Below are 24,837 nucleotides of genomic sequence, written 5' to 3' on the forward strand. Positions count from 1 at the left end.
ATAAAATGAGAGCTAATGCAAGCACCTTCTTTAACATTTTGTGCAAACTAATCACGCAATACAGATTTATGCCTCAGAATTGTTATGCACCCATGACCAAATATGCACTGAGTTCAATTACTTAAACGCACGCAACGACAAAATTAGATGAATTCTGAAGCGAACGACAACTTGTAGGACTGTTTCCGGAAAAGCACTCAAGATTAAACTCATTTGTAAACATAGCCGTCACATTGCCGGAATAGCTGCGAAATAATAGACCTGTGTGCCACATAATAGAGATAGAAACAGATAAAGATCTAAATTGAAAAAAAATTGACGCCGCTCAAAAAACTAGGCTAAGAAAAATTCAGCGATAAATTAATAAAGCTCGTTAAAATTCATTCCACAAAAGCCTCTTATTAGGGAGCTTTACTGCACATATGAGTTCCTTTGACCTTAAACAAATTCAATTTAAACTTAAGTTTTAAAGTGCAAAAGTCATTTTATTGAGTGAGGTAACTCACGTATGATCAAAATCTAATCACGCAAATAACCTAAAAACTTTCGCTAAAGCGAGTGAGAAATGACGTCACGCGCACAAATACCGTTAGTGAGAGGAAAAAGTCATTCAGAAAATTTGACTTTTTCAGCTTTGCTGTGTGAACAAATGTAAAACGAAAAAAGAGCGTCAGACGACGAAACAAAAAACATAGCAGGACAAGTCCTGACGTACAATTCAAAGAATTTTCATTGACTAAACAGAAAAACCAGACCTAGAATGGACTAAGAGTGAATTGAGAAAACCATTTTTTTTAAATTCTGATAAAAAAATAAGAAAAAAAACAAAAAATCAATGTGAAAATGCCGCATGTGAACAAAAAAACCACTAACGAGAAAAGAAAATTTAATTCACACAAAAAACTAGGCCTAGAATGAGCTTTGAATGGATTGGGAAAACCATTTAGAAAAAAAATCCGATCCAAAAAATCGAAAAAACAGTAAAACTCAGAGTGCAATTGCCGCATGTGAACAAAAAACCACTACCGAGAAACCGAATTTTTGTTCAAACACCATTTTCTCACTCTACTTTAAAATTAGAGCGAAAAAAATTCACGCCGCAAAACCACTCGCTTTTTCGCTCCATCTCCTGTTTCGGCGTGACCAAAATCATTACTCCAATTGGACTTCAAAAATCATGAAAATGTGTGAACAGATCTTAAAAAAAAAGACAGCGCCCCAATACAATTCAAATTCTTTGAATTGTAAAAAACCAAGAGCACCGCAATATAGCTTCGCTCAGCTTACAGCTTCGCAGCTATAAAAACAAACAATCCTAGAAATGATTCTTCGCAAAACTTTTGTATATTCTTCCAACAATTATCAAATTTACGAACAGCGCAGACAATTGTTTCTTATGTCTACATCGGGTCGTTCCCATCACAGACGCCCTCCAGATTAAGGGATCAGATAACCTAAACCCCCTCCCAGAATAGGGGTCAAAAAACTTAAAGCCCCTGACCATGGTAAATATACCATAATGGGGCTCTATAAATTTCATGGTGGGCTAACATTCTTGAATCTACCGTTTGAAATGAAAGAAACATAAACCGAATAACGTCGGACAAATTGCTCTGGAACTAAAGGCAGGTCCCTCTAATTCAAAGGGGCTGTAGACTAGATAACTTTCAGCGGCTGCAAAACATGCCTACTAGGGAGGGGCTCTATAGAACCCGTGACTTTCGGCCTGGCAGACTAAAACATTACCCACTCGGCTATCTGGGCATTGAAACGTCCAATCTTACAATAGCTGTTAATTAAGACATAATTAAGACTGTCATTCAGACATAGTTTCTGAGTAAGCGCAATACAAATCACACAAACATCAAGAAGTCAAGCGTGAAAGCGTCACTCGAGGGGTGAAATTGAAAGCACGTCTACAACAAAAGTACAGAAACGGTCAGGCAAAAATTTCGCATTAAATGACGTATACTTTTACAATAATTGCATCAAACTTCGTTCTAGAGCAATTAAAGAGTATTACCACAAGGTAGCATTGGCATCGAGAAGTTATTAAACTGCAAGGGGAAGCAGAGTTGGTAAATAACTTCGAGAGAGCGATAAAAATTGTATGGTAATGTTTTTAATCAACTCTTGTTGCGATAACAACAGTTGCATAACTTACGCCACAATGCTACTATAATTAGACTACGAGTTTATCCTACTCTTTTATCGCCCTTGTCTATTAGTAACTGTGGTAAGAAAAGAGTGTGATAATCTCAGGGTTTAAAGACAAAGCAAATTTCGCATGGTTAATTGGGCGTTGAAGTGTTACTTCACAGGTAAGTTATGCAACTCTTATTATCGCAACGAGAGTTGATTAAAAAGGAACTTAAATCTACATATGCACTAGAATGCCTTAAAAAGGTGAAAAAAACATGCTAGCACCTCTAAATCTCAGGATTTGTAGAGTATCATTTCGCTGCTTGTAATTCACTAAAGCCGCTTTAAGTAGCATTAAAAATAATTTATTTCTAATCTCCCAGCAGACGCAATAACTGACTATTATTTGCAGACATTATAGCTGACTCTGTTCTCAAACAATCCAAAATCGATCGACAGATTGATATTCAATTGTTGTAATCACGCCTTGTTTCTTACATGCACAATATACTTTGTCCCACTCCGCCGTATGACCTATCTTTACATGCACAAAAATTCAGACGGCAAAACTGAAATTGAGACGCTTATTGTAATGTTAACTAAAATTAACACCATTTCGGCTAATTCAGACATCTGTATAAATAAAACAAGTACTAAAATAGGATAATCACGTCTCGATAAGATATTTGTAAAATCACGCGATCAATCGCCCGCATTTATGAGGTCAGATAAGTTGTGACTCTGTGCAAAAATGATACTAATGCACCTAATATCAACAGAATTTAAATACATGAACATGAGCAAGTGATCATTGTACCAATTGCGACGGTCAAAATTCTGTAAGTTACTTGACCTCATAATGGAATGTTCTAACTTATTAGCAGACAGCTTGCAGACGTTTGCTGAAGATAAAATTCCCGAGCAAATGATGTCAGCTCGGAATTACAAATCATCGGCGCAGACACCACTTTTTGAAAGTGATGGATATTTAAGAAAGAAATTTGTAGTCAACTGTAAGGAGTCGATATGTTTCACTTAAAGAAATCAAAATTTTATCACCACGAAGCCCCCCGGAATTCAATATCTCAATCAGATAGATTTCAAGAATTTTCAAGATTACCAAGACTTGAAAAATTTGGATAAATTTGCATCTGATTTGGATCATTGGTAGGTTTCTTAGTCAGTTTTCGGCTAACTCAACGTTATTTCTAAAACTGCTTCCGCATAAAAGATCGTTTTAATTATCGTAAATAATCTTCAAATAAAGAAAATGAAAAAAAGAATTCAAGAAACCTGTATATTTCAGAGTTTGTTCGATTTTTCTAGGAGCAGAAAAATGAAAATTTTGCGCTTCGGATTAACTGTTGGCCTAAAAGTCAAAAACTATTACAAACTTCCGCAAAAAAAATAAAAACCTGTATTATAGGCCTCTTCAGATTTATGGTTGAAAAATGAGCAAAAAGTTTGGACGCTTTGAACAGAACACTCCATCAATATTATTTTAGAAACTCTTTCATTATCAAAAACCTGATGGAAAAATAGGCTATCAGTTTCTCCTCGGGAGAAAAATTACGAGATTATTTTGAAAACAAATTACTTCAAATTTCGGACACTTTTGTGGTGAAATTTTCATTCTAATTTTATCACAAATTTAAATTTGAGAAACAAACGCATGCTCAAAGCTCATACTTGAGCGAGAAGCAAAAATAATTTACTTCATCAGTCAGAGTACGTTGTCTAACTGTCTAATCTCAAACAAAAACCCGTCTTTGAAATTAGTTCCAATAACTGTCAGAGTTCAAACAAAATTATCACTTGCAAAAAATTAAATTCAAGTCAGATGTAAAGGACGCGACGAGTGATTTAGTATGGTGAGGCTGAAATTTGGTTTATTCAAACCGTTCCCTATTTTTATTTCTAGCATCTATCTGATATATGTTGTTCAATTTTTATCCCAGCTCGCAGCAGCCCCGTTCTTCAAATAAACACGTTTTTTTTACCAGACTCACGCTCAGAATAGAAAAAACCGCATTAAAATGCCCTTCATAGAAAAGTAACTGCTTCCGCATAAAAGATCGTTTTAATTATCGTAAATAATCTTCAAAAAACATGAAAAAATGAATTCAAGAAACCTGTATATTTCAGAGTTTGTTCGATTTTTCTAGGAGCAGCAAAATGAAAATTTTGCGCTTCAGATCAATTGTTGGCCTTAAAGTCAAAAACTATTACAAATTTCCGCAAAAACTTAAAAACCTGTATTATAGGCCTATCCAGATTTGTGTTTAAAAATAAGCAAAAATTTTGGAAGCTTTGAACAGAACACTTTATTAATATTGTTTGCAACTCTTTCATCATCAAATACCTGATCACTTTTGCGGTGAAATGTTCAATCTGATCGATTTAATTTTATCATAAACTTAAATTTGAGAAACAGACGCATGCTCAAAGCACATACTTGAGCAAGAAGCAAAAAAAAATTACTTCATCAGACAGAGAACGTTGTCTAACTCTATAATCTTAAACAAAAACCCGTCTTTGAAATTAGTTTCAATAACTGTCAGAAGTCAAACAAAATTATCACTTCCAAAAATTTAAATTCAAGTCAGATGTAAATGACGCGACGTGTGATTTAGTATGGTAAGACTCAAAATTTGATTGGTTCCAATTGTTTTGTATTCCTTATTTCTAGCACGTATCTGATATATGTTCAATTTTAATCCCAGTTCGCAGCAGCACCGTTGCTCCAATAAACTGCCGTTTTTTTTACCAGACTCACGCTCAGAACAGCAAAAATCGCAATAAAATTCCCCTATTAGAAAAGTAACTGCACCGATAAGTTCGGCGTCTAGAAGCCTAGTAAATAGCCACAACACCGGCACAGCATCTCATAAAAATTACACTAAAAAGCAAAAGAAGAGAGTTATCATACTTAGATAATAATATACAATGGAGAACACTATTTGAGCGTATAACTGACTATTGACGGATCTATTGCTATCACAAAAAGACTTGAGCTACTTAAGAGGTAACTACAATTATAGGCGTCTAATTTACTAAGCAGCTTTACGAAGTGAAGTGCTGCCACTTGAGTTCAGCTGCCACATTTTCTAGAGGATATTAATTTAGATCACGCAGACTAAGTCAAATGTGATAAAGTTGACCAAAAAGACATATCGCTCACACGAAAAAAACTCAGACAAACAATCTCATGCGAGGACCAGCAGATATAAAATAAATACTGCGAACTTCGTTTCAGAGCAGGTAAAAAGCTAAAAACATCAACTTCCTTCTCTCAAAAGTTATAACAATTGTCGCGTTTTTTTGTGTTGAGAAACTCTAACCCTCAGAATGGAATGTTCTGATTAGTAGACAATATTCAGAAGTTTGCAGATGAAACTCCCGAGCAAAAACAAAGAACGTTTCAAGACAAGTGACTTCAAGAAATCTGTATAATTCAGCGTTTGTTCAATTTTTGTAGGAGTGGCAAAATGAAAATTTTGCGCTTCGGATCAATTTGTGGCCTAAAAGTCAAAAACTACTTCTGATTTCAGCAAAAATTTTAAAACCTGTATTATAGGCCTTTCCAGATTTGTGGTTAAGAAATAAGCAAAAATTTTGGAAGCTTTGAACAGAACACTTCATCAATATTATTTTTGAAACTCATTCATTATCAAAAACCTGATGGAAAAAAAGGCTAGCAGTTTCTCCTCGGGAGACAAAATTACGAGATTATTTTGAAAACAAATTTCAATTTTCGGACACCTTTGTGGTAAAACCTGATTATGATGGCTTTAAATTCAGCATAAGTTCAAATTTAAGAAACTTACGCATGCTTAAAGCACATAGTTGAGCGAGAAGCAAAAATAATTTACTTCTCCAGATCAAAAACGTAATCTAACTGTTAAATTTTGAACATAAACCCGTGTCTGAAATAAATGTTTGTAATAACCCACCATCGTCGCTTTTTATTTTGCTTTTAGAATTGAACTGCTGCCGATTGAGTTCAGCTGCCTACTATTCTGGAGGAGAGTAATTTGGATCACGCAAACACGTCAAGGGCGAAAAAATTTATCAATAAGACAAATCAGTCAATCAGACGAACAATCGGATAAAAAGACCAGCTAGAATAAAATAAATAGTGCAAATTTCGTTTGAGAGCAATTAAAAACTAATGACATCAAGTTTACAAAAAAATGTACCTTAGCCTTTTCGCGCAGTGTTACCTTTTGTGTCGTGAGCTTTCTTTTTAGAATAATTTTTCAGAACGAAAAAAAACTTAACTCAGCTGAAATTGCTGTTTCAGGTAACTTCCTTGTTAGTGTCTTCTGGTTGTTGTTATGGGCTAAATTTTTTTTTTTACTTAGAGCTAATTGATCAAAAATCTTTTGTGTAGCGTCAAGCGTCAGTGGAACGTTCTAGAAGCTCCTTAATCCCCAAAATCATTGCGTGACTGAAAACACCAAAAACATCAAAACGTGCAGATCGCAAAATTTGCGCAATCTCCAAACATTGAGAAACGTTTTGTCCAGTAATACAAAACAGCGGACTTGGCGCATTTCGACCAATTTATTAGGGTTTGGTTAGGGTCAAAATAAATGATAACCAAAAACGATCAATTTAGTCACAAATTGCAAAGGTCTACACTACACTTAAGTTTTCTCGAATTTATAAGCTGTCAGTGGAACATATTATCTTAAACAAGCTTTAGCCTCACTTTACCCCCGTGAACATTAATCTTCAATTTGACAGTTAAGAGATACCAGCTGTACATGGACATAGCTGTTATGTAACACCCTTCAAGTGGCCACTGCTGTGTTATATAACATGTTATGCAACAGCTTCAGTATAAGCTACAAGCAATTGAGCTGCAGATTAATTTTGACTGTCAATCATTCTAGCTCAGTGTGTTTAGACCCAAACCAGACAGGTGTGCAAGGTAAACAGCCGCGCGTGATTGCCTGAAGAATAGCACACGAAGCGATATAGATAGCCCAATATTTGATATAGTTTAAAACTTCAAAAGAGGAGTCACAAAATATATCCATTCGGATTTTGATAGGAAAACATTTCACTTAAATGGCGCTTTGTAGACTGTAAAGATTTAGATAAAAATAATCCTGGCACAAACTTGAATTTTAACTATTATTCCAATTTCACCTAATTAACCGCGGTGGACTTGAGTAATAATCTGAAAGTTTGCAAAATTGTTTTCCGACAAAAATTTCGGCTTTAGTTGAGAAAATTGGCAACAATGATAATTACAGACAGGTGACTTTCAGTTCTTAACATGATTGAGTTCGACAATAGTCGTGATGGCTCCTTCTGTAACAAAGAAAACTTAAATCTTGACAATTTCAATTTGAAATCTTCTATAAAATTATGCAAACTTGAAATTACATGCACCTAAATAACTTAAATAAGCTTAAATAAATCTGAGAAAACATTCGCAAAACTACTTAAATTCGAATTCAGAGTTCAGATCAAAACACTGTTCGACGTAATTGGGAAACGTCAACTTTTGACTCAATTTTATTCGCCTTTTTAACAAATAGCAGATAAAAAAGATTCTGTGTAATGCAGTTGAACTCGCCTCAAAAACGTCTCCGAACAACTTTGAGTTCATCTTGAGTGCAAACGTTCATCAGAATCAAGTTTTGTTTATACTTTTGTTGAACACACAAGTCAACAAGACAATAACTCAGAAATATCAATCTGCAGTTAATGCAAAAACTTGTCTATATAAAGCATACTAATCAGCGAAAGAACAAAATAAAAAATCCAGGTCAGAATAAATTCTGCAAAATACAAAGCGTCCAAATAGTTCAAATTTGGTGTGCAGATTTAGTCGGATAAGAAGATTGAATTGGGCGCTACTCAGCTGGGTAATAGTATCCTTTACCATTTGTCTCAGTCAGTTTTGATAACCTACTACAACATGCATCATTGGCCGCACTTCTGCATTATAGTTCAGAGTATTTCTATCAGATAGTCAAAACAAGCGCCATATGTCCACAGGTTAAGCGAGCACACTAACAAAACACAAAAAAGCGCAATTGCAGAATGACTATTCAACAAATTTTCATAGACAAACTAAAAAAAACTACACCCTATAAAATGCCTAGAAGTTAAACATAATTTTATATTGAAAATAATTTACAGAAAATTGGAAAGCAAATGTGAAAATAAACGATATTATTTTCGATCCGAAAAAATCGAAATTCCGCTTTTTGTCTGCTTTAAAAAACATCTTAAAAAGGTCATGACTTAAACAGTCAAATAGGTCTGTCAAAGATTGAACAGAAAAACGAAAAGAACCCACAGAACTGAACTCTTCCACAATTCGCTTGGATGCATTTAATTATTCTCCAAACTTGACAAAGTATAAAATTCCCAAGTTAGAGCCCAAGTCAAAATTATAAAATTTGCAGCCCTCAAAAAACAAGTAATCATTGGGGTTTATATCCGATTGCTTCTTTAAATTCTTAAAAAATGCTCCAGCCTACTCAGTGGAATTATAATTCACGATACTAAAAAGATGATACTCATAATATATCCGCATATCGACATTTGGCGACGAAAGTCTACCATTTACTGATGCCATTATCGCTCTACAAAACAAAACTTGAGCAAATTTGTCTGCTATTAAGATTTAATAGCGACCTCAAACTTTTAGGAATGTCGCAAAAAAAGAATCTCTCTCTAACATCAGACGGATTGTTCTGAAACGACAGGGGCTGGCTTTTGTTATAGATAGCTCACTGCGGTGTCTAGCCTCACTGTGAAAGGAGCACAAAGACAGGAGCAAAGCCTTTTACATTCCGAGTAAGAAGACCAATGAAAAATTAAATTGCGATCGATTCACTTCACAATCTTATCCATAATCCGCAGCTGATCGAGATCTCAAAAAAATTGCAACAACAGCCCATTTGTCGGAAAACCAGTGAATTAGCTTTTTCCTATGAATTTAGAGATGTGGTGTATTGATGGTCATTTGATGTTATTTTGTAGAGCCAAGAGCATTGTCATGAAGTTGCAACTTGAAGAAAAATCTATCGAGATTTCACTAACATAAAAACACATTTTTTCCAACTTCGATATTACTTTTCGGTGTAGTACACAATAAACTAGTTCTCATATTTTTTAATCTAACTTGAACAAATTTAAAATTTCACCAAACAACAATTTTCCACCTCATTTTAAATTTGAGATTGAATAAACTGCAATCACATTAACATCAATCTCTTCAATTTCACAATGAATCACAAAAATAACTACACATCGTACGGTAAACTGCGTTGAAAAAATGTTGGCTGTGATTATTACTCCCAATAAAACTAAATCAGATTGAACATGAGTTTGGGAGAATTTCTCTCATCGACAGAGATGTACTGAGTCGAGATAAGAAATGATTACGCTAATTCATTTCTCACCTTGTCCCTTGGGTCAATAAACAAATCTGCACAAACAATAACGTAACTTTATAACCTTGGGTTCACTGTATCTATATGTTCAACACTTTTCACATAGCCCACTTTGTTATCAAACTTTGTATTTCACCTGACATTTTGGCGCCTGAAATTTAGTTAGAAATTAGAGAACTGACATTTAGTTTTGCTCCACTAATATAATTTACATCTAGGCCTTCTAATTTGACGGTTTTCCGGAAGAGTTGCAAAAATTTTCGGATATAATTTTGACAATATCATATTTTAGATAAAATCAACTAACAAAACATGTCCACATAAAACATCGGCATCAATTTGTAAAACAAACAGATTTTGGTTACATAATAACAAAATTGGCCTATAGAACGAAAAACTTAATAAAAGTTAATTAATCAAGCACTCAATTGACCTCTAAAATCCTCATATTACTACAGAAAAAATTTCAAGCGTCGCAAACGTAAAAAAAAAAAGAAATGTACTATTTTATTGCAATACTTTGCAAAAAGTTTTCAATTTTAAACGCGGAAAAAAAATCATCGAAGTGCAATTAAAAACATACCCGGCAGATTGCCAGAAAATCATAACTTACTAAAATGCAAATAATAATTCAAACTTAACCCTACTTGACCCTGTACTTGAACATGTATTTGAAAAAATGGTGCCGCATATAAATTGATAAACGGGAAAGATAAACAAATGCATGAAGTTGACCAAATTGTGACTCACAGTCATAATCCATAATTTTTACAGCTTCCAGCTAATATTTATTTTTTCAAAACGAAATGCGACGCACACAACCTTGAAATTATGCACGGAAGGTGAACAAATTTCCCTGGAAATACACCTGAATCAATTCCCATATTTCCAATTACAGTTTCCCACTTTATCAATTTACAAGCATCGAATTATAACACCTTCGGATATTGGAGATATAATTACATGGGTTTAATTAGAATACAGCAAAAATTGCTCAATTTAGGAATGAAGACAGAAGAGAAAACATGTATATAAAAATCTAGGATCGCTTGCCTTGAAAATTCAAGGCGCAGTTATCTAATTTAAACTTTAATTTTGTACCATAATCCACAGTTAATGACTTTTACAAAGCGAATATACTATAGCTCATTTTTTTCCTTTTTAGCATATATATGCATGCATGTATACAAAAAAAAACAATAAAGTCACAGACGCATTATGCTTGATAATTTTCAATCCTTTATTGAGAGTTGAAAACGTTCGCTTTTCACGTTATTCAACCAAAAATAAACATCATAGCAAGTTTCATTTTTGGAGCATGTGACTTAATACAACGTCATGACTCCCCCTGAGGGGGAAACGCGTGAACAAATTGTGACTATTTTATTCATTTTCCCACATTTCCGTTCCATATCCATCACAACTTTATCACGTGACTCCACTTTCTATCAATGGAAAGAACAGGGCTGCTACCATTAACACCATTTTTGTATCTCTAATATATTCGGTAGACAAATGCGACGGAATTAATAACAAACAACGTTCCAAAACAAATAAAACTTTGCCCATACTACAGAAATAAAAAGGAGCTGTAGAGGACAGCGAACAATTTGGCACCACCGAAAAAAATCGGATGTTTGTTTACAACATTGTAATTCCCCGTTTTGGAGTGGAATGTTTACACACCAGGCAATAAAACGAGGGTGATACGGTAGCAATGCTGGAAAACAGGCGCTAAAGCCACATTGCTTGTACTGTGCCAGACAAAACACAACAAAAAAGCACATTTTGCTTATTCAGGGTGAGCCTGGATTTTGTATTTTTCAGTCAATATCAAGTCTACCAAACATACATACTATAGATTTTTTGTATAGAAAAAAAACACCCACAAGAATTACGTCTACACCATATGTGCGTGTGATAATAAATCGTTTCAACGAACAAATTAACCAATAATGGATGCTAAATTGGATAAAAATAACACTGAGGTTATGTAAAGTAGAAAGAAAAGGAACAACTGAAGATCGTACAAAGGTAGCAGAAACTGTTCCTCAAAACCTATTCTACTGAGATTTAATTGGAACTGATACAGATTTAAAAACTATTCTGTTTCACACTTTTATCATTCTTTAAATATAGTTTGTAGTTCTACAATCAAGAAAAATAATTCAAATAGAAACTGATTTTTCCAACTGAATCCAGATATCAAAGTATCTTACACTGATTGGCTTCTGTTTTTTTAACCTACGGATTAGTAATTGCTATTCGTTAGACACCATTTTCATTAAACTAGGCTTTCATTAAAATCAAAACACTGAAAGAAATGCTTGAACATCTGGACGAGGTATTATTTATAAGAATTCAATTCTTAAAACCAAGACGAAGAAGCACACGAGAGATCTTTGAATTTTCTGATTTTTAAAGAAATTTAAATTGAAAACAACTTTCAAAACTAACGTCGCACACAATGCTCTAAAACGACTGGCAGTCTTAAGTCGTTGCAACTACCTTAAACTTAAGCACGCTACACTGACAAAGCGAGGGGAGCACAAAATTGGGGGTTCAAGAGGGGTGAGGAGGGTGGAGAGGGAAATGGGGGCTCGAAGCCTCCAAGAATTGCCCTTCACACGAGAAATTTTAAGTCTCCTTTGCAGTTTCGGTGGATCCTATATTTGCAGACTTAATGCTTTTATAGAAGCATAGAACGATTGACAAGACTAACATACTTGCGAAAAAATTATTTGATGGTAATTAATTATGTTGGTCACGAAACAATTTGATAAAATCTAGAATAAGGAAACATTCGAAAATAATTTCAAAAAATACCCGGCAAGTTGCCGGAAAATAGCCGCCGTTGATTCCCATAAACAAGATTGGGATTGAAAGAAAAGAAACTAATGGAAAAAATGATTTTTGTACACAAAAAATTTTAAAGTGCGAACTATTCTGATGTCATTTCGGAGCTGAACATACTCCTATTTCGTAGTGAGAGGACACAGGGGCTAGTATCAATACCAATAAGCATTAGAGATGGTAAATAAGAACAAAGTTGAGTAGCGGGCATCTAAAATTGGGCTTTGGTGATTTATCCCGTTTCTAATTCTGATTTAGTTTTTTGATACCAACTCTGTTCATTTTTAATTGCATTGCTGGGCAACTGCTGTGTAACCACACTTTTAGCAGAATGAGAAAAGAGTGAAACTAGCCTAGAGAAGTCAAAAAGATTTCACGCAAAATGTTGAACAAGCTGTGAACTAAGGTAAAGCAAAAAAAAATTATTCGACAAGGTAAAAAACAGCAGGACAAGTCCTGACGTCAATTCAAAGAATTTTCATTGACTAAACAAAAAAGTAGACCTAGAACTATGAGTGAATTAAGAAAACCATTTCTAAAAAATCAGATAAAAAAATTAAAAAAACAGAAAATCAATGTCAAAATGCCGCAAAAAAATAGATAACCACTAGCAAGATAGGGAAAACTAGGCCGAGAATTAACTATGAATTGATAATTGATTTGGAAAGCCATTAAGAAAAAAAATTCGATCCAAAAAAAAACGAAAAAACAGTAAAAATCAAAGTGAAATTGGAACAAAAAACCACTAGCGAGAAAGCGAATTTTTGTTCAAACACCGTTTTCTCATTCTACTTTAAAATTAAAGCAAAAAAAAAGAAAAAAAGTTCACGTCGCAAAACCACTCGCTTTTTTCACTCCACTTCCTGTTCCTGCGTGACCAAAATCACAACTCCAATTTGACTTCAAAAATATGGATTTCAATACGTGTATTTCACAAATTTGAATGTGTGAAAAGATCTTAAAAAAGACAGCGCCCCAATACAATTCAAATTCTTTGAAACGTAAAAATAGGAGCCCTATAATAGCCGCCTGAGATGCTGAGGCGGCTATTAAAAAAGATTCAATTGAAATGAAGCTGCTGATATTTACGACGCTGAATGTTTTGAAAATTTTTGTTCTCAGAAGGCAAATCGTTACTTGTTCGTTAACGAAAAAATTCAAAAGTCTTCTACAAGGTACAGAAGTGCTAAAAAATCAGACCGGGGGAATGGATTGAAGATAGCGTCAATACCTACTCGTTCTCGCATAAATCAGAGCAAACTGACTATCGTCCGACGGACTGCTATCTAACGAGCGGCAAGCGCTTGGCTTCGGTTCTCGCTAGCTTCAGCTGGGGGAGACCGCCGTATTTAGTAGGGGTATAGAAAACGTGGGAGGGAGTCTAAACCTATCAAAATTAAAATTGTCCTTCGCGCCTTGATGTCCTTCGCGCCTTGAAGTCCTGATTACTCAGCAGCTTCGGTGAACCCTACAGTTAGAGCCTACTAAGCTTTGAGAGAAGTGATCAGGCACAAAATACTCTCGAGCACAGAAAATTTATCCAGTTGTTGAAGAGTGAAAGTCAACTTAAATCGCAGAATGATCTAGCAAAAAATCCAAAATATTGAAGTAAAAAGTGCATAAAAACACACATACCTTTACAATAATTGCTTCAAACTTCCAGGGGCAATTAAAAGTACACATTAATCTCAAAGTCAACCACTGACGCATTCTGACGAGATTTATGCCGAACTTACCTTTTAAATGTTATTGTTTTTATTTTGTATAATCATTCACTCAGCTTTTATGAAAATCAAAACATTGCTAAAATGTCAAAGAATCTGGATCACGCGTTTAAAGATGATGTTCAATTCTTAGAACATGAAAATCAAAATTCTCTGCTTCTTTAAAAAAAGTTTGTAAAAATTTTTGTAAAATCAAAATAACAAAGGCAAATTTATTCGATAGTATTTTCTGTCAGAATCAAAAAATTTTTCTAAAAACCCTCTTTTCAAAAATAATGTCAAAAAAATTCAGCACTTCAAAAGCTAACAATAACACACAGGTTCCATCCTTCCGTAAAATTAGTCCCACCCGAATTGGGCAAATTTTGGCCAATATTTTTGCGAGCTAGTCCAGGCACCCAAATTAATTCAAAAAATAAGCCCGCTTGATTGTCTTTAGTTTATACTTTTGTGTGGCTCGCACATGTACCATTTAATTTTTTGTTTGTTTTTGACAAATCAATGAATGAATAACTAACTGTACAATTATTTGGAAGTGAGAGAGAAAATTGAAAGCACTCTAAGAAATCAAAGCAGAAAGCCCTAGATTTCCTTAATTCATTCAGAATAACATAACCTAGTTATTGCTCAGTGTACCATGACAGTTGTTATTACTAACTAGTACTAACTGTAAAAGCACCAGGTACCAACGCTTAGATTAAACAAGTAAAGCATTCGCTATTCAGAGCTTTGCAAAAGCGACTTTTGCACAAGGCTGGTTGGTTGCCATTTTGCAAAGAAGAACAAACGAAAGTCTGTACCATGTGGTCTGATTAGCTGACGCTGACTAATATTTAACTAAGTGTTCGAAAAGGTCTTAAACGAGTCTTTTGTCTTGATTTCAAAACTAGACTTAACTCAGCAGTCTACTTTTATCTTGGTCAAGAGCTCTGAATTAAACCGCGACCCAGTTGCTCAAGGCGGCAGAGATAGTTTAATTAATAAAGAGATACTGGCCACTAGGGTGGGGTGGGGAGGGGGGCTTATTTGGGTACAATTGTGAACGAGTTTGTATTAGGTTGTTCAATCAAGCAGTTCCGTGACCTTCAAAGATGAATAATGCTAAACTGAAGAGCGGCTGGATAATTTATTAACTTCAGCAGTATTTCTTTGATTGAAACATCGCGTGTAAATTTAGTTCTTTAAGTAAGTAAATGTTTGATTAAAAAGAACGGTGACAAAACCGAAAGTTGCCAATTTAAAAAATTGCTCAGCTCAGAATTTTTGTCATTTTAGAGCAACTTAATCATAATTTGTTACATTCTTGAGCTTCTGGAATTTTTCACAATTCAAGAAACTTAAAATTAAAAAAACCCTACAAATACCAATTTACAAAATTAAGTTATTTTTTTCAAAACTTCATTTCTGTTAAAAATTTATTCAGTAAATTTTCCTCGAATAAAAAAGGAGTGACCTTCAGAACAGTGGAAAACGCCGTTGAGATTTAAAATTCAAAGACAACCCCCCCCCCCCCCCAAAAAAAAAACGAAATATTTGGACCAGAACGAACACATCTTAAAATTCAATAAAAAAACTCTCGGAACCTTAATAATTTTTAGGGCAGTCGAATTATTTTTGGACTTCAGTTTATGAATTTTTAATCAGCATGAAGTATTGACTTGACAAATATCGAGTGCAAAAATTAGCTGCAGGGGTATTAATCATGAAATGTGATGTAGTTCGAACTTGATTGGTAATTACGATTACAGGTTACCGAATAATAACTAGTAATATCCCTTTTAGGGACGCCGTATAGCCTAGTTATGCTTACCAATTAAGTTTCAGCTCTTTGTGTTTTGTTTAGTTAGCTTTTACAAGTCAAGCACTTGTTATTAATTAGCTGGTTGTTAATTATCCCGAAGTAGTATTAAGGCAAAATAGCTTGGTATATTAGGAACCCCCAAAATAGCCCAAATTACCCCCTTCGTTCGGGCTAATGTTGGTATTAGGCTGACCTGTCACGCGGGATGAGCCGAGTGAGAGGTTATTATGACCCCACAAAAATAAATGATGCGCTGAAAATTAAATGGTATTTGTTGAACCTAAGCAGACATGAATTAGCAACCTGCTGTTCAGCCAAAAATTACCCAAAATTTGCAGGCAAACCCATAACGAACGCCCCATCATCAACGCTAGCCTTTGTCTTTTTAAAACCAACCCAATCATTATTATTGAAAACTTCAGCCGTTTGTCATTTAAGATGCGAAAAAGAATTTTTGAACAATTTGAGTGCAGCCAAAAGTTGAAGCAAAGCCCAGAACTGGACTGTTAAAATTTCACAATACTTTTTTGAATAATTTTATTAAATTATAATAAAAAAGTTCACCATCTTTGAGAAAAACCAAAAAAAATATAATTTTCACCTTTTAAATCTTTCACCTTACTTAAGCATTTGACTGAAATTGTTCATTCTAAAATATGGGAAAAACTTGAAATCTTGCAAGATTCTTTCAATGTATTGACAGCCTACAGAAATATGTTCCCTAATGCACAGAAATGTCAATTCATATCACTGTTAAACCTGACCAGGGTTATAAATAAACGGCATATGCCGAAACGCCGAATTTGCCGATTTAGGCTAATTGCGCGCCGATTTTAAAATTTATATGCCGGAGATCTATACTGGTAATTTGAAGTTAGGTTAATTGAACAAAAGTAAAAGCGGATTAATCCAACTTTCTACCGCGCAATTAGTCATCGCAAATCTATCATTCGCGCTTTGTTGAACTGGTAATTAACAGCTTTATTTAACTATGCCTAAAATCGCGCCTTTCACGTCAACTAAAGAGGCTGTAAAACAACATCCTTGCCTCAAAATCTTATCCACCGAAGAGAAAAAGCTTCTAGTTTTTTGCGATTTATGTGGCAAATCGTTCCATGTATCAAAAAGTAACCATATTGCCGATCACTGTGCTTCAGATAAACACATAAAAAACGCAAATCTTAACAAATTGCGGCAGAGTAACTTGACACATTTGACACGTACGAATAAAACAACTGTGGTTGATAAATACCTAAACTTGTAAAAACTTACGTTGCCGAAAAATAAATTTTTCAGCCGAAAACTGATTTTTTATGCCGTTTTAGGCGCCGAAAACAAGTTTTTAGTGCCGTTTATTTTCAACCCTGAACCTGACTAAGACTTGCGGTAATTCAAATTGTCTGACCAATCAGCGAACAATATACCAGTGCTGAAGACGAATCAATTACTTAGTATGTAAACAGTGTCAACAAAGACATACATCAATGAAACAAACAAACAGACACCAGAATTGGCGGCTGCTAACAGCACGCCAGACTAACAAAATAAACAAATAAACAACACAACAGCGCACCTCAAAAAAGCAGGATCAATTATTTCACCGAGTGTAAAACTTCATAAATTTTCAATATCTCATCAAAATGAAGAGATTTTAAAGCCCTCAGAAAGGTTTCACAATTTATATTTGAGGCAATTTAAATTCAAAGGATAGTGAATCATTTAAAGCTGTCATCAGAAAGGGGATAAAAATAGTAACAAGCTAAGTTCTGTTAAAATTAGGAATAGATAATTGTAAGCACTCATCAACTATTGCATCGGCTCGGAAGTGTCCACAATTGCAACTAATTTTGTATTAAAGCAGATATTCATTTTTACCACTCGTGAACATTTTTTTTACAAACCTTAGAGAACAAATTAATCCGTTATTTTCATCAATCAAAGGTATGAAATGGCCGTTACTATTGATTTATCAACAGCATAATTTAGTTGGAAAAGAGGGTCCCGGGGGGCATTACCCCTAACATAAAACAAAAGATGGGTCATATTCTTGTAACGGAGCTGTATGTATGGAGGGGGGGGGGGGGGGTGAGGTCGTTTCTTATAATTATGGACAACTAACCCGGTTCACAGGTGGGGAAGAGGGTTCCATCATCAATTGCACACTGGGTGTACTTGAGCATGTTGGCGAATACAACTCCCCTCACGAATGAGAACATGAGCACAACCAGCATCAGCATCACCATCTGTCGTGACGTCATCACTTTAGTGCGCATCTTGTCTGGCATACAGCACGGGGGACGACCACTCTCACTTTCAGAGTCACTCGGCGAATCCACCTATACGAACCCGTGATCAAAATATTTTTGGGTATATTACCACGCGGTTGTTATGGCCATCGAAAATTTATCAGACTATAACTTGGAAAGGGCGAAAACCGCGTGGCAATGTTCTCAATTACTTTCGCTGAGATAAAAAATAGTTGCATGAACTATAAAACAATATTGTGTTGCTTTTTCTCTAATCCTGTAGCAGAGTTTCTTCACCGTTGCCGATTTTCAAAGTTTCATGATAGATGAGTCATGCTTAATTGAAGGGGGCGTGAGGTGAGCCTTATGGGGGGGGGGGGGAGGGGGCAGGTGGAGGACAGCGCTAGTGAATAGAGCGTGCAGCGTTACGGGTGTAATGAGGTGGAGGGGTGAACTGGGGGAGGGGTGAAGTGAGGCGGAGGGGTGTGAAGCGATGGGGCCAAACTCTAAAGCACTACCCTTCACACTATAAATTTATGTCTCCTAAACAGGTTCGCTGAATTGCTTACATAGAGACTAGTAAGCTGTACGGCTCTAAAGGAACTTAATGCCCTCCGAGCGCTACCTGTTTATCCCGTTTTTGAGGACGAAAAGTCAAAAAAAGGCAGCGGCAAATTTGGTCACGAGAAAAACAGCATAACAAAGACCCCAGGCTGATATAATTGCTACAAACTTTGCTTGAGAGCAATTAATAAATTAAGTGACATTGATAGATGTTCGCCATTTTTAGATCCGTTAACTTTGTATGAATCTGCTGATTTTATGGGCAGGTAGTTTACTAAAACTTAAACAGAAATCTTAAATGATTTCAATTGAAGTCGCCATAAAATAAAGTTGTGAACTCAAATAAGAGCAGAAATCGATGAAAAAATCTGCTTAGCAACTAAGTCACTAATTACGGTGTTGCGTTGCGTAAACTCACACAAAAACTCAGCTTCTGGAAAATGATAGCTCACGTTTTAGCTGGTGGCAAAGTTAACGTCATAGAATAGACTTGCGTGCCGCACAACACAGATAGAAGAAGATACAGGTATAAGTTAAAAAAAAGTTGAATCGACGCCGCTCAAAAAACTATGTAAAAATATGCCGTGACAAATTAATAAGGGTTGTTAAATGCCACTCCGCAGAATCCTTTTTAATAGGGATCTTTATTACACACATGATTCAAAAGCTTTTAAGTCATTTTATTGACTGAGGTAAGTCGCGTATGATTACAATCTAATCACGCAAAAGACCCTAAAAACTTTCGCTAGAGAGAAGGAGAAATGACATCAAGTACGCAAATGGCGTTAGTGAGAAGTGATTCAGAAATTTTGACTTTTCCAGCTTTACTGTGAACAAATGCGAAAAAGAGCGCCATACAACGAAAGGAAAACCAGGAACACCGCAATATAGCCCCTATCTGCTTACAGCTTTGCATCTATAATAAAAATCCTAGTCTCTATAGATTCATGGCGGTTCATAAACATACACCGACTACCGTCGGACGAATTCATTTTCGCGATCAGGCGAGGGATCGGCCTAGGTTGTAGCTAGCTTTAACTTAGGCCAATCGCACTGGGTAAGAGTGAGGAGTCCAAACATATCAGATTCTAAATTTTCGACGAAACATGAAGTTCTGCTTCCTCAGTAGCTTTGGTGATCTGTACATTTAGATCCTTCAAAGGCTCAAAGCGAGCTACAAAGAGAAATAATGCCTTCGGACTTTACCTATTTATCCCATTTTTCAAGACGAAAAATCACGTCGGTATGAGCGAGAGAATATTCTAGAATAACATATTGAAACGGTCGAGCAACAACTTTGTATAGAAAAGACACAAAAGACCACAATAATTGCTTCTAACTTTGTTTGCGAGCAATTAATCAACAGCAAACTACCTCAAGACTGTACGGGTCGACAACAGGTGAGTGGGGCTGGTTGGGGAGAGCAACAGAAGGGGGCATTCCTGGCTGGATGAGACCTCCTTGGGAAGAAATGTGACTGTTGTTTGAGAACTGTCTCTGGATGTGGTACAGCTGTGGGTTCTGGTTAAATTTGGTCTCCGCCACTATTGCGTCGTGTTTCCTAAAACATTATTGCTTGCTGTAATTTCCCCGCTTCAGGCATACAACGCTGATGAAATCGCTAATTGATAGCACCATTGGTCCTCTCGGTAGCACATGTTAGAGATCGAAATAAAACAAGTCTCATTTTTTGTCTTTGAAAATTTTCTTCAATTTTAGCACGGACTGTTGCAAACCTTTACTTCATGTACATGAATAATAGAGAACAATGCATAAATGCAAAGCATGTTTTAAAATCGTGAAGACTCTTTTCCTGAGCGCCATAAAAGCAGGTGTTTTTCAAGACATTAATTCTTACTTTCTCTTCATTTTTCACATCGCGTAAAACACCGGCGATATACTACATTCAGTTTATACCGCATAATAAAATACTAAAAGCTTAGCTTAGCTTACCATAAATAGTGTAACATTATCAACTATCATGTTTTTGCAAAAACAAGAACATTTTGGCAATTTTAAAACTTGAATTGGCACTTGCTAGTTAAAAAGCTGCAACTTTTACAAGCACCAACCTCGAACAGGCCTTGATTAAAACCATAAAACTACACAAACACAAAAATCGTTCTTTTAAAAACGCACTACACTTGAAGCATGTCACGCTACATAAAAAATTATGGCCAAAAAACGCGTGAACAAAATCACATTTTGAGCTTTGCCGCCAGTTTTATTTTTCCGGATTTCATTCAAGTTTAAATGACAATATGTTCGCTTTTTTAGATCAAGTGCCAGCTGCTCTTTTTCTTCCAATAAAAGCCGAATTTCGTACATTTTTGAATTAAATTTTCATTGAAAGCGGAAAACTTTGATCTTTTGTCAGGTTTATTTTCTCAGTGTATCAATTGTTTATTTTTACGGATTGTTTCAAAGCATTATCTATATTATAAGGCCTTTAAAAATTCAAACCTGCATGTAAATTTCAGCTTTTTTCTTCAAAACGACAAATATTCTTTCAGTTGTACATAATTGTGACACTATATCAACAAAAATGGTTTGAAAAATCGAGGGGGGTATTCGTCTTCGCTTTGCTTTCATCTCTTATGACGTCATTCGGAAACTGAAAACAGCGCCGTTTTCCTGTTAAATAACGGCGATGTTTGACAACAAACAAGCTACTATTGAGGAAAAGCGGCGAGGGGAATATCCAGGCACATACCACTTGGGTGTGCTAATTACAATTTTTCCCTTGAAATCTGAATGAAAGCAACTGTTTGTTGCTGAATAAAGCCGACAGTGTCTCACATTATGAACAGAATTCTGTTAAATTAGCAGAAATTAGTCACAAAAATTATTCCTCTATTTCTAGGAAAAAAGCTAGAGATCGACAGGCTTAAAAGTGCTCAAAAATTTTGCAGCTTCAAAATCTTTACAACCGCAAACACAATTGAGAAGACCTCGAGCACTAGTAGCATTAGAAACTAAAAAACATGTACTAAAAACTTGCATCACTTATTGACCATGATTACTAAAAGAAAGGTCAATTAAGAGACAGCCCCTCCCCTAAAAGGGTAGTCGGTCAACTCCTATGTGTATTTATAAATCCTGACAGTAGTCAAAAATTAACACATCAGATGCAAAAGATAAGGAAATTAAAGCATCAGAATTATAATCAAAATAGATATGGTAAATAGCAATTAAAATATAATTTTGATTGCTATTTACCAGTGATTTTGAATCAAGATTACTAAAAGAAGCTAAAAATTTATGATCTCAAATTGACCTAAATACTCAAAAAAAAATTTATATCAGAAAGCCATTAATTATCATCACGTCAACTTCAAATTGTAAATAAAACATCTTAATTGCAAAGTTATTTATATCGGCCTTTTTTCACTGGGGAAAAATTAAAAAAAAACTGACATTATAAATTATGCCGATGGAGCTTTCGGTAATTTTAGTTCACCGATAAATATTTAACCATAAAATGATCGCCTCTGTATAAATTGGGCTCACTTTGTTCACATTTTCTTCACGTCTCAGTGCGATTAGCGGTGGCTCACCGGCCATACGGCCTTGAAATAGCGAAAACTATGCAAATGTCATTGCATAATCAGCGATGACTAACACTCATTATTATGTACCCCATATAACTATATATCCATCCACCCTTTCCCAACTTGGGCAAATTATGGCCACCCTTTGATGTCTCCCCGTCTGGGTTAGGAAAAACTCATTATCATCCAGGCAAACATTAAGAACCCAATTTGTTCCATTCACTATTTGGGCGCCTGGTTTTTATAACTTTCAACTTAGTAAAAACACATCAGAAGTTTACCTGGTTACCTCGATGTAAATCAACCTTTCCCAATCCATTAAATTATACATGTAGCAACAAACATCTAAAAATCGCCTAGATTTTAACATTTTCCTCTTTTTTAAGGCACTGAAAACTCGATACAGTGACATTATTAACGCATCCCCACCGCAAACAACAATCGCTAATTTAATGAGCTCTATAAAAAGATGACAATTAAAACTACATGCTACTAAAAAGGAAAAGGCAGCTAGACTTAGACATGTATTTTTCATAAGGAAAGGAAAAGGAATTTAAAATTCCCCCGCCTTTAATTGTTCTGACGCACAAATGAAAAAATAACTTTGTTCAAACTTTTCGTTATCACGCGCAGTTATGCACTCAAAATTGCCCATTATAATAGCCATGAAAACAATAGGGAATACTTTTTACTTTCATACTAGAATGGGTAAATTCTAGCGTGGTTTTTTTAAACTGGCGTTCAGAATAGAGATATATTGAATATTTTGTACGGGCCACCCCCGTTAGCATAAAATGCTGCCCCTTTTTCCTATCATTGCGTATGAAATTGAGTAGGGAAAATGGGATACACACGCATTCAAATCTAAACACAGGTAGTAGCAAATGATTTCAGGGCAATAATATTCACGAGCGGGCAAAATGCCACAAAAATTCCAGAAATGCAATCTAACACAACGTACAATATATAGTCTAGACCTAACCAATTTTATCTTTTATAAACCCTACACTGTATGATATGTTCTCGTATTGATTCTGGTGAAAAAATTACGTATGCAATTCCCGGGGGTGAGGGTTTCTAAGCAGAGTAACACAACTAATTTTCTGAATGGATATTCCCCTAAGAGTAAATAGGGTTACGCAACTGCAAACATGAATGAATTTATTCAAATGTTTAGTGTTTTCAGCTCCTTTTCCCCCTAAAGACCATATAGTCATAGACTTTACTTTTAAATAAAAACATGAAATATGAGGATTAACTCAAACAACTGAACTAGATTACTCGTTTTTATATCTTCGGAAAGGTTTAATTAAAGAAGGCTTTACATTTAAGGTTGCTGCTTTCATCAGAATCTTAGAATACATTCAATTTCATCTCTTTCATTTCCGCTTACTATTTATGATCTCAGTTAAATCAAGCACAAATGCAAAAATCCACTCTAATTAAAATTTAATTGCATCCTGAATTGAGCTAGTTTGACGTCATATTTTCTGTCAAGGTAAAAGCCAAAAAGAACGTATAAAAAAAGGAAAAAGCCAAATGGATAGGATTTTCTGTGTTTGATGTGGAAGGTACAAACAGACGGATTACTGTCTAATAGATCTAATTAGGCAGATTAAACCTACTTTGAACCAAAAACTAAGGAAGCCAGATAAATTAGATACTCTGCATTGTAAAAAAGGGGATAGTATTAACCCAAAAAGCAACACAGTCTCAACATTAATACATGGCAACTTTGCATGTAAAATGCCAAAAGAGCCGTTATCTGCCGTTAAAAACATCCTTTGATGTGAGCAAAAGCAACTATAAACCAAACCCTTTTGTTAAAGGAATAACCCTAACAGCCAGAAAATTGTTCACATCAAGCATAGAATTCTATTGGGAAATAGAAAAAAAGAAATTAAACCGGACAAAATAGAAAAGTAATTAGACTGGAAAATAAAAAAAAGCAATGGTTCGATAATTATTTGATTTCCATACAAGATTCAGAATAGTAAAAATTCAGATTATATCGACGAACCAAAGCAAGAACCGTACTTCAAAACGACCAGAGTCGTCTTTAGCTACATTGAATCATCTTTTGCCATTATCTATGTATTGCAATACAAACTTTAAGTGTCCCGTCTCAAAGAAGAAAAAATCTAGCGGGCAGATTGCCAGAAAATGGCCGCAATAGCTTCGTAGCTTTTTTTATATGCTGAGATGTTATATTTTGAGCATATAAAAAAACTTTTTTAAATGCTGAGATGTTATATTTTGGTTAAGGAACTGTTTAACTTATTGCTGCTTATATTAGATTGACACGCATTCATTTGACCTTATCTCTTTGAATAAAAGTAGAGAAAAAGCAAATTCAGAGGGAGGATATCACTTTTAAGAGTTAGGTGAGTCACGTATGACCAAAAAACTTAATCCCGCGAATGAACAAAAAACTCTCTCCCAAAAATCTTCACGCCAAAATAAAACAAGAGAAGGCCAATAATAGCCTCAGCTATCGCTTTGCGGCTAATCAATGTAGATAATTCAAGGCCAAAA

The 24,837-nt window shown here is 35.1% G+C and overlaps 2 protein-coding genes across 2 annotated transcripts in view; one reads left to right on the forward strand and one right to left on the reverse strand.

Annotated features, from left to right (window-relative positions):
- LOC142352993 (uncharacterized) overlaps window positions 1–24,837 on the reverse strand; it is a 52,494-nt gene that overhangs the window by 7,519 nt on the left and 20,138 nt on the right. Inside the window, exons 3-4 of the mRNA XM_075405163.1 lie at window positions 20,126–20,312; window positions 18,061–18,277 (exon numbers count right to left, since the gene is read on the reverse strand). Of these exons, the coding sequence (XP_075261278.1) occupies window positions 18,061–18,277; window positions 20,126–20,312 (404 nt within the window). The remainder of the gene's footprint in view (window positions 1–18,060; window positions 18,278–20,125; window positions 20,313–24,837) is intronic.
- Window positions 1–24,837, forward strand: part of LOC142352995 (large ribosomal subunit protein uL16-like) — a 130,215-nt gene that overhangs the window by 5,546 nt on the left and 99,832 nt on the right. The window lies entirely within an intron of this gene.

Source organism: Convolutriloba macropyga, chromosome 14 (genome assembly GCF_964194025.1).
Source record: "Convolutriloba macropyga chromosome 14, txConMacr16.3, whole genome shotgun sequence".
NCBI lineage: Eukaryota > Metazoa > Xenacoelomorpha > Acoela > Convolutidae > Convolutriloba > Convolutriloba macropyga.